At 37.5% G+C, this 11,251-nt stretch overlaps 1 protein-coding gene across 1 annotated transcript; it reads right to left on the reverse strand.

The window, feature by feature from the left end:
- Positions 1-6,795: 6,795 nt before the first annotated feature.
- LOC106132494 (heat shock 70 kDa protein cognate 4) lies at positions 6,796-10,552 on the reverse strand. The gene is made up of 3 exons (XM_013331933.2): positions 10,414-10,552; positions 9,346-9,553; positions 6,796-8,642 (listed from the first exon to the last, which is right to left on the reverse strand). Exons 2-3 carry the CDS (start codon positions 9,551-9,553, stop codon positions 6,892-6,894), a joined length of 1,959 nt encoding a protein of 652 aa, XP_013187387.1. The 5' UTR covers positions 10,414-10,552; the 3' UTR covers positions 6,796-6,891.
- Positions 10,553-11,251: the final 699 nt, after the last annotated feature.

Consider the following 11,251-nt stretch of genomic DNA (forward strand, 5'->3'; position numbering starts at 1 on the left):
AGACCTTAATGGGCTACCGTGATTAATGAATTAGACGCTAAAGTTACTGGCTGCAGAAATCGTTTGGCATCAAGCGATTGCTTGTTATTTTATGAAGTTAATACTTATAACAGCAGAAACCTTAATCTGGGTCTGTGTAAGTGATGTCTTAGATAAACTGCTTGCGGCTTACGATTCCTGATGAAATTACAAGTTCAGTGAAGCATCGCTGCAATAGATTCACTTACGACCATTTCTCGTATGGTTAATCCAGCGTACTTGTATTAAAGAAGTAATATAGCGTATTAAATATGGATCAAATCAGAAGACCCCATGTAGAAACACCATGTCAAGTATCACCAGTAAGCAATAGTTCAGAATTCGGATTGAACGCTTCAAGCTTTTAGATGTAAGTTCTAGGTTATAATAAGGCTAACTGATAAGGCAAAGAGGGTTAGAATTGTAAGTGGAAGGTCAATCATGTTTGTTTCACTGCCAACCTAACCCATATTTGATCAATGTTACACATCCAGTGGTCAGAATGTGCAAATTTCCTCGTGAGATAATACAACTTTTGATGGTAACTACTGATGATATGTAAGTAAAGCATCTCTGGCAATCTAAGGACTGTCAATGTAATAAACAAAACAGTACACCCTCTTACCATAACATCTATGTATCATTAGCGATTATAACAGAAGTGAGGTGGCTCTTACCTTCAGTGTATCTTTTACTCTCGTCTTGGCATATATCCTAGCTGCATTCTCAGCTATTGTCATTAACCGTACATTTAATAGATTCATAATTACATTAATACGAAGAAAATGTTTTGCAAAACTCCAATGGTCATGCCCTCGCATGACATCTACCCGCGCATTCCACCTTTGAAAATTTATAATTGCTATCGTCTTAAAAATGTCATTTCACCTTTCATGTGAAACCTACAACATCCTAGGGCAAACTGTCTTTATTATATGCTTATAAATTGATAATTTTGAGACGAGTACCGACGTATTGTGCAATTCTTTTATATTCTAAAATTCGTTCACGTTCAGGTTTTTCTTTTATTTAACCTCCCTTAAGGTTAAATAGAAAAAATATATATTTCCATTAACGCTTCTTCATATTCCTCCGATTTCCAATTATCATCGAAGCACAAGCCTGACAGATAACATGAGATTTGGCTACTTTTCAATGAACTTAACATATCCATAGTCATCCAGCGAACAACAGGCATTCTTACTCTTTGTACAGATTTCTAATCTATTAATTTGGGTACTCTCTATATAAAATTTATTAGTTAGTGATATAGACCTATATATTACATCGTCATCATTAATTAGCAGTGTTCTCAGTACAAAAATAAATTCTAATCATTATTGCTATCGGCTATGACGTAGGTATTTGCAATTTGGGGATGGTTATCTGAGACTTATCGACTGCCATACACAACCGTCGGAACAATCTAGTAGTGTGTTTGCTTCTAAATTTCAATATTCATATATTTCTGTTATACTTCTAGCTAAGCTATAAGAATTTCAGTGACACTTTCTTTACTTTCTTATATATCTTTATTTTTCTTTTTCTCCATAGCTTTATTAGCATCTTGTTTTTTACTCTTCATCATTACTTTCTTTTGAGGCAACAAAAATATGTGACTGTCTTTCCTACTACACAATTAAGTTCTTTTTGGCTACTTTATGTAAATAATAATTCCATCAGGATCTCAGACTTTATTAAGTTTACTGCAGGCTTCCTGAATCATGCACTACTGGTACTAGAAATTCTGAGTATTTCTGAATATAAATCTGAATACTTTTCCATCTCATATCTGTTCCCAGATATTTCCAGTTTGACCGGTTGAAACCAACCTCTATCACAAAACGTTAATTCAACAAGTAATTTATCAATCTTTATCTAACTATGAGGTCGTCTAATTACCTTCATAAACTATATTTATACGTCTGTTATCAAAATCAGATTATTTCTGGAAAGTCTTACAAGACTGTCTGGAACTGTAGTGTCGTGTGCAAGCTCTCCCGAAGCTTTCCGAAGCTGTCTAACCTTTACACGGTATTCACTTCTAGCTACAGTTACAAAAATATATTTTGGAAAATATTTATAAACTTTATTTTTGTCTGGGCCATGGTCGCACGGAATGAATTCTTGAATGTGTTATTTGTGTTTTGTTTTTTTTTTTATTTGTGAATTGTTTTCACCTCGACTTTATAATATTAAATCATCGTTACGAGGAATTTCGATGTTCTATGCTAACCCTAATTTCGTAATATCCCTTGTATTTCTTGCCTCAGGTTTTCTGAATCATTTATGTCTAAAAGTGCTTCTCATTTTTATTTATCAATTCCCTTAGCTCTTACTACTAACCTACTAACAGACATAATACAGACTACTTAAGTAATTTTGTTTCAATGCAAGTAGAGCTATGTTGCTGTATCTAGTATTACCCTTTTTATTAATAATGTCCATTATCTAAAAAGATGTGAATCAGTTTAATACATAGAAATCTGAATCTGGTCCTATATTATTCTGATCTATAGTTATTTGCGTTAGTGCAGTCAATTATAGTGAGCCTAAGCACCAAACAAGGCAGCCACAAGTTCGCAATGCATTTGTAAGGCAGTAAAGACCTTCCACTCCAAGATAAGCATTTTGTTTCCAAAATGGTATGAGGAAACTGGGACGGTCAATTTGACATCCCATTATGGTACGGTCAAGATCTAAAGTCTATTTATGATGTAGAAGAAGCATATGGTCCAGTACGGATATAAAGACTATACTTATAAAAGTACTTACGGTTTTAATAGCGAAATTGTAAGACAGCTTTTCAACGCACAAGCGACCATAGAAATTAATTCGCGAATATGTTCTTTACTAACGATATTCTGTGGACGAAAGCGTTAAGAAATATCTGAAGTTCCCACGGGAATTGTACCCTGGGTACTAGTATTAAAATGGACAGTTGTTCATCTTCTTGGTAATTCTTTATTAAAACAAATATTAATTTGGAAATAATTGATCACCCAACGTTGAAGAATGACATGAATGAATTGAAAAAATAATAAATTTGTAATACCCTTCCCTCCTCATAATTATATTAAAAATCATTGTATAATTATCTACGCTTTAGCTAGGTAATATAGTTTTGTCAGAAGTATTGTTAAGTTCATACATTTTGTAACGATAAAATAAGAACGAATCATGTAAAGTAATAACATTATGATGCCACAACGTAATGTTACATTGAAATAACATAATAATAGAATTTATCTGAAACAATTTGAACAACACGGGACAGATCATCAAGACGACTGTAACTACATATTAACTATGATATCGATTCTTTAACTTCTCATGGACTTCACTTCATCTCGTTCCCGTGGATGTCGTATAAGGCGACTAAGGGATAGGCTTAAAAACTTGGGATTCTTCTTTTAAGCGATGGGCTAGCAACCTGTCACTAATCTTAATTCTATCATTGAGCCAAACAGCTGAACTTGACCCATCAGTCTCTTCAAGACTGTTGGCTTTACCTTCCCCGCGGGGGATAAAGACGTGATTATATGTACCTTTAAGTCATTTGGGGCATCAATCAATGCATTTTTGTGGCATCGTATTGTAACCATCAGTTATCGTATTAGTTATTAAAATGCTGCTCGACTGACAAGCAGCAGTACTAACATAAGACTCGATAGCGTAAGGGGAACGGTGAATTTGGCGGGAGCCAGGCCTTACTGATCAGGGATCTCCAAGGAATCTGAACGTGTTTAATATGACCTGAAAGTCATCACACACTAACAAACTTGAGATTCTTTTGCAGGCGATTGGTTAGCAACCTTTTGCGAGACTGTTCGGTTCGCGCTGTCAAAACAGCAAGGGATATAGACGTGATTTTATGATGAGTGAGATGAGAGATGAGATGAGTATGTATGTAAATTCCCGTAATTTCTCATTTCATTTCTGAAATCTAGTATCTACTACATTTGTAAGGGATTTATTTTTAATTTTTTTAAATATCAATCTGTGTAATTTGTCCCGTATATATTTTTTTCATTTATTTATTTTATTGCAGTAGTTACCATACATTTAAACGAATTATCACGTCTTTATTCCTTACGGGGAAGACACAGCCAACAATCTTGAAAATCTGATGGAATTGAGATTCAAATAGAGACAATAGTTAAATTTTCTTGTTGTCAATTTAATAACATCATTAACCATGGATGACGATTATACCCATCATTCAAAGATGAATAACTCAAAAGCATTTCTACATTCTCAAATCAAAAGGATGCTAATTAAAAAAGACGAGACTTAAATATAAAAGACAGAAGTAAGAATTCGAAGTAATGATGACATGGACAATGTTAAACATGTTAAGATTTATGTAGCAGTAGGTAACAGCGTGTTTAGATTTTAAGTCATTTTGTACGTGTATATGTAAATATCGCAATAAATTATTAGTTTATAACTAGGCGCTAAGCTATTATAGCATTTGCTTGTGAGGCGACGAGACTATTTTTTCAAACGAAAATTTCACCTTCACACAGCAACACATGATGGTCTCCCTAAGAATTTTTATTAAGTGGCGTTACTCCTAAGAGCCTAAAGTTATTCTATGACCACCATTTTAACTCTTCCCATCTTAACTCTGGACTCTGCAAATTGACATGGTCTCCCTAAGGACTAGAACATTCATTACTATAGAGCCCGGAGTCAATGAGATGCTGTAAATGAGCACTTAAACCCAACTTGACCATTCTAGAAAATGTTTGTACCCGCAGGCCGTCCATTCTCCACAGACCTACTAGAGCATTCGTGTAAAAATTATGCCAATTCTTAACAGTGATTTTGTCTAGTTGAATAAATAGTCTCTTTGCAACGATGGAGGATTAATAGTATAATGTATATTCGTGATAATAAACGTAGAACCCTATTCGATTATTTTGTATTAGCACAAATGATAAAAATGGTACGAAAGTAATAAGTATTTTTGTTGTGTTGAATTTGCTGTTTGCATAAAATAAACTGTCGGAAATGTTGTTTTCTCTAATTTCGTGTTGAATTTTTCGTTATTTCTACAGTCAAGTGCGTTCCATCCAAATCAGTTCCAAATGTAAGTAATTTCGTTTAAAATTCTGCTCAATTCTCTGATTAACTTGACCCCAGTAAAATCAGGTTTTAGAAACTATTTTAAAAATGTGTGTCATTTGGTTCCCGGCACCATTAGAAAAAAAAGAACAGTACCACTCCATCTCCTTCCCATTGCTATAGTAAAAGGCGACTAAGGGAAAAGCTTATGTGCTTCGAGATTCTTCTTTTAGGCGATTTGAATCTCAATTCTATTTTTAAGCCAAATAGCTGAACGTGGCCTATCAATCTTTTCAAGACTGTTAGGTTATGTACCTACTATGTATGAGCAAAAAAAACTAAAATCATCGTAAATGCTCAAATTTCTTTTGCAAAAGTAAGGTTGCGTTTCCACCCGAGATATGCTAGCGATATATTTTGAACAACCAATAAAATACTGTGTAGTTAACGTCACTAAGAGTAGGACTCTATATCTTCCCATGGATTTCGTAAAAAGCGACCAATTGATAGGCTAGTAACCTTGGAATTCTTTTTGTAGGCCATGGGATGGTATTTGAATCTTAATTCCATTGAGGAACTCCATATTTTTTAAAGCACAGCTAAAACTCATCGCGCATCTGAAATGGAAACGCAGTAATAAAACTTGTCCTACCCTTGATTAAAAGCCTACCTTAGATTCTAACGCAAGGTTGTTCTGGTTGAAAGGTGATACCTACTTTGCCGTAGAGCAATAAAATTACAACATTGGTAATATTAAATTTACTAACTAGTACTTCTTTTAGAAGTTTTTCATTCCAACCGTACTTTATTTTGTTTTTGTAACTTGTGGCATATAGATGTCGCTACAATATCATTATTTCATAAAAGGTAACGCTTGAAGGTCAAAGTCACCTTATCTGGCAGATGCAAACAGACTGTTTGGTAACGATGCAGTGTTGTATTATAGAAACTCAATGAATCCCATTATTTCTAGTTAGGTTACCTACTACCATTGAACCCGATGCAGGAAATATCATTGGATGAAGTCTAACTAAAGGATCTTATTCTCAACGGAGATTTTACCTAGTTACCTAGAACATGGTATGTAAATAGAATCACGCCTCCTCCCCGGAAAAGCAGAGGATACATCATCACGTCTTCATCAATTACGGGGTAGACAAAGTCAGTCATAAAGACAGGTTGCTAGCCTCCTTGCCCTTGTAACTACCTACCAATCTTACTAACATTATCATCGTCAAAAATAAATCTCTGCTCGAGTACGGTTGCGTGCGGCACAATGTGTAGGTAAGACATTTCCAGTATCATTTAGATTGATCCATTTCCACTGGGAGTAAAGCGGAGATGTGGAAATTATTCAAAACACTGCCGTTTTGGTGGAAACCACGGCTTGAGAATCCGTGCAGCGTGCAGTCAACTTTCGTCAGACCGACTCTTGACTGGATTAAACTAGCTAGTGTAACGTAACACAGACCGCTAGTTATTGGCCCGTGGTCCCTGCACGGCGGTTTTACACACGTTCAATCCAGTCAAATTTTTTTGCCAATTAAATACAAGTGTGACTACCTAGTAAAGCGGTACCCTACTCATCATCAAATCCTGTTAGAATGGGATATTCAACATTTTATTGATAAGTTTAGTATTCTCCTATCCCATAAAGCACCCTTGGAAAGGTAGATGGATGAAGTTCGCTACCAATGAAAGATATCATAAGTTATATTCATTTATTTGAAGTAAGTTTTGACAGCAACACCGCAATCACAATTGACGGCAGATTAGCGACAGAAAGGTACTCGTGGAATGTGTTTAATCGACCTCCTCGATGGTGGGGCCGGCGCCTCCAGCGGCCGCTCCGCCGGCGCCGGGCGCTCCGCCAGGGAAGCCCGGCATACCGCCCGGCATGCCGCCGGGGGCTCCGCCCGCGCCCTGGTACAACTTCGTGATGATCGGATTGCAGATACCCTCCAATTCCTTCTGCTTGTGCTCGTACTCCTCCTTATCAGCCAACTGGTTGGAGTCCAACCATTTGATGGTGTCATTGCATTTGTCCAGGATGATCTGCTTGTCGGAGTCGCTGATCTTCTCCTTCAGCTTCTCGTCCTCCATGGTGGACTTCATGTTGAAGCAGTAGGATTCCAGAGCGTTCTTAGACTGGATAGTCTCCTTCTGCTTCTCATCCTCATTCCTGTACTTCTCAGCCTCGTTGACCATGCGCTCAATTTCTTCCTTAGAGAGACGGCCCTTGTCGTTGGTGATGGTGATCTTGTTCTCCTTGTTAGTCGACTTCTCGACAGCAGAGACATTCAAGATGCCATTGGCGTCGATGTCGAAGGTGACCTCGATTTGAGGGACGCCACGGGGCGCTGGTGGGATGCCAGTGAGCTCGAACTTACCGAGGAGGTTGTTGTCCTTGGTCATGGCACGCTCACCCTCAAATACCTGGATGAGCACACCGGGTTGGTTATCAGAGTAGGTGGTGAAAGTTTGCGTTTGCTTGGTGGGAATGGTTGTGTTACGCTTGATGAGGGTGGTCATCACTCCTCCGGCGGTCTCGATACCGAGCGACAGAGGCGTGACGTCGAGAAGCAGCAAGTCCTGCACCTCCTCAGACTTGTCTCCGTGCAGAATGGCGGCCTGTACGGCAGCACCGTACGCCACGGCTTCGTCAGGGTTGATAGATTTGTTCAGCTCCTTTCCATTGAAGAAGTCTTGTAGGAGCTTCTGCACTTTGGGGATACGGGTAGAACCACCAACAAGGACGATGTCATGGATCTGAGCCTTGTCCATTTTGGCGTCACGGAGCGACTTCTCGACAGGCTCCATGGTCGATCTGAACAGGTCAGCATTCAGTTCCTCGAAACGCGCCCTGGTGATGGATGTATAGAAGTCGATGCCCTCATAGAGGGAATCTATTTCAATGCTAGCCTGGGTGGATGAAGAGAGGGTTCTCTTCGCCCTTTCGCACGCCGTCCTTAGACGCCTCAGTGCCCTCTTGTTGGTGGTGAGATCTTTCTTGTACTTCCTCTTGAACTCTTGGACGAAGTGGTTCACCATGCGGTTGTCGAAATCTTCGCCTCCCAAGTGCGTGTCACCGGCGGTAGACTTCACCTCGAAGATGCCGTCCTCGATGGTCAGGATGGACACGTCGAAGGTGCCGCCGCCGAGGTCAAAAATGAGGACGTTACGTTCTCCGCCCCCCTTTTTGTCAAGACCGTACGCAATCGCCGCAGCAGTCGGTTCATTGATGATTCGGAGAATATTCAAGCCAGAGATGGTACCCGCATCTTTTGTGGCTTGTCTCTGAGAGTCGTTGAAATACGCAGGAACCGTAATGACTGCATTCTGCACAGTTTTACCGAGGTAAGCCTCGGCTGTTTCCTTCATTTTTGTAAGCACCATTGAGCTCACTTCTTCAGGGAAGAAGGTCTTATCTTCACCTTTGTATGCTACTTTAATCTTTGGTTTGCCTCCATCACTGACCACTTCGAAGGGCCAGTGCTTCATGTCAGCTTGTACAGTGGCATCCTCGAACTTACGACCAATCAAACGTTTGGCATCTGAAACAATAAAAAAAGATATCAAAAATGCTGCCAAAGTCTCATATTTTCTTGGATTAAATTGTTTCTCTCAGATTATTTTTATCAATCAATATGTTCAGAGACTCTAGTCTAGTATATTGGGATATCATCATGAAAATAATAAATAAAACAGATGTACCTACTAACCTACCAAATAAATAGGAAGTATGAGAATGAGTCATACAAATTAGTGATGATACAAAATCTTTGGTTATTTACAGGAAGTGACAAGTGTTAATAATATTATGACTCATTATTTCATAACTTGACATTTTATTGAATATGCTCAACTCAATAAGGTAAATCAAACAAAAAATCTTTGGTACAAAAGATTTCACTGCTTCAGGAGTCCTGAATTATCATTATAATCAAGAAACTTGTTTATTACCTACATGCTGCATATTGAACAATGGAATTTATAATGAAGGTGATTTAGGTCAAATATGGTAGAACCTAACTATAAACGATGCATTACATAATTGTTACTTTCTAGTATTTTGGAAATTTTATATTCTTTAGTCGCATGATACTTCTATAGACATACATATTGCCTTCAACTAAGTACCTACTATGCTTCAAGGCTTTGTGTCAAAGTTTAAGGTACTTCGCTATGATATGGTATAATTAGTGCTCATAAATCCAGCAGTACAAAGGGAAAAGCCTGAAAAGAAAGAGGTCTTACCAAAAATTGTGTTGTTGGGGTTCATCGCCACCTGGTTCTTAGCGGCATCACCGATCAGACGCTCGGTGTCTGTGAAGGCAACATACGATGGTGTTGTCCTGTTGCCTTGGTCATTGGCGATGATCTCCACCTTGCCATGCTGGAACACACCCACACAAGAGTAGGTGGTACCCAAGTCGATACCCACTGCTGGTGCTTTCGCTGCCATCTGGACAAAACAAAATTAACAATTAAAATATTTCATACAAGTGAGAGGTTATGATGAAATGGATGAAAACTTATCATCATGTAATCATGAGCAATCAAAATGTTAGATGAAAATGGAAGGTAAGTTTTTTTTTTACACAAAGACTTCTTATCAAAATCTTCACAAGAGTCACATGTCGAGAGAACTACGTAGGTTTGCTCGTGTAACTATGGACAAGAAGAGTTCATCGTACGCAAACAATGACCTAACCTCGATGTTCAATTTGAGATCATTGGCACAAGGAAATCCGCCATTTTGAGGGCCCAAAATAGAACACCCACGGCAATGTGGGATGAACAACGTAAGTTATCATTTGTGAAAGAAGTTTTTATCTTTGTCTACATAAATGGATACGAAATGAGGATAAGCGGCCATCATGGAAAAATCAATACGGAAGGTTCTCGAATGCCGCATGGTGATAAAGTCATGAGATGATGGAAATGCAGAATTTGTGCTGCATTTTAGATTAAACTACATATTAAACGATAGCTTCAATTACAATAACTAAAAAAAATTGGATATGTTATAACTTTGGGCCCCGGGTGGCACTGTCAAACCACGTGAGTCACGCACGTTTTCAATTGTTGGTCCAAGAGAAAAAAATTAAGCACGAATGTAATTAAATATAGTAAAGATTTATAGAAATAATCAAAGATTATTAACTTCTATGCCGAACTGATGCAAAAAGCCTAAAATGGAAAGGCACCTCCCAACATGATAAGTGTCAATTTCCAAAACAATTCCAATATTTTTTGGAAAATTCGGGAAAAAAAACATATAGAAAATAGAAAAATACATAACCTTGTGTTAAAATTACTTACATTTTTGTATTTTATTGCTTCGTAGACTTAAAAATAGAAACACTCGGAAAACGTGCGCGATTAACGGATTCTTCACAAGAACTAAAATGGCGGGCTGTGTTCTACAAAGTTTATATAACATTCATTCACAGTGTTTCCGTTACTACAAATTAAAAAGTTACAAATTCTGAAAAGTTACACAAATGTAAAAAAATATTACGAACATAAAGCCCATCATTCAAATCTAAAAAGCTTATTTCAAAAAAAGGAGCCTGGCACATGCATATTTTACTTAGAAGAAGGCCCCAGAAATCACCTCATGTACAAAATTATAATTTGTTACCCAATAAAATACTTTTATTATTACTGAATAACTACCATAAATTAAATAACTAAATGTGTGCGGTTCCCAACACCTTAGAATAGGACCACTTGTATCTTTCCCATGAATGTCGTAAAAGGCGACTAAGGGTAGGTTAAGAAACTTGGGATTCTTCTTGTAGTAATTTATAATTGATTTGTTATATCTTAATTATATTTTTTGTCCAACAATACTGAACTCGAAAAACAGCTACTGATACCCAATTTAAGTAATAAAATTACTTTTGGGGCTTAGGAGCCGGAAGTATGTTTTGTAGAGTGAAGAGAAAACTAAGATCTCAGCTTTACGCATATAAAGTTGCAGGATTTTAAATGAAATATCGCTCGTTTTTATAGAAGTATATTTATTTTCGTATGTTTATTGTAATTTTCTACAAAGGAGACCGAATAATTTTCCGTATTTGGCGAAAAATTGTTTCAGACATACATAAAATCACGCCCTTTGCCAGAAAGGTAGGAAAAAGACGAACAATATATA

This window comes from Amyelois transitella, chromosome 9, assembly GCF_032362555.1.
Source record: "Amyelois transitella isolate CPQ chromosome 9, ilAmyTran1.1, whole genome shotgun sequence".
Lineage (NCBI taxonomy): Eukaryota > Metazoa > Arthropoda > Insecta > Lepidoptera > Pyralidae > Amyelois > Amyelois transitella.

Bases quoted from the DNA above. Each gene is read 5' to 3' on its own strand.
- LOC106132494 (XM_013331933.2), bottom strand. From the start codon at position 9,553: ATGGCAGCGAAAGCACCAGCAGTGGGTATCGACTTGGGTACCACCTAC. The intron at 8,643-9,345 runs GTAAGACCTCTT...TTATTGTTTCAG, and splicing joins CCCCAACAACACAATTTTTG to ATGCCAAACGTTTGATTGGT.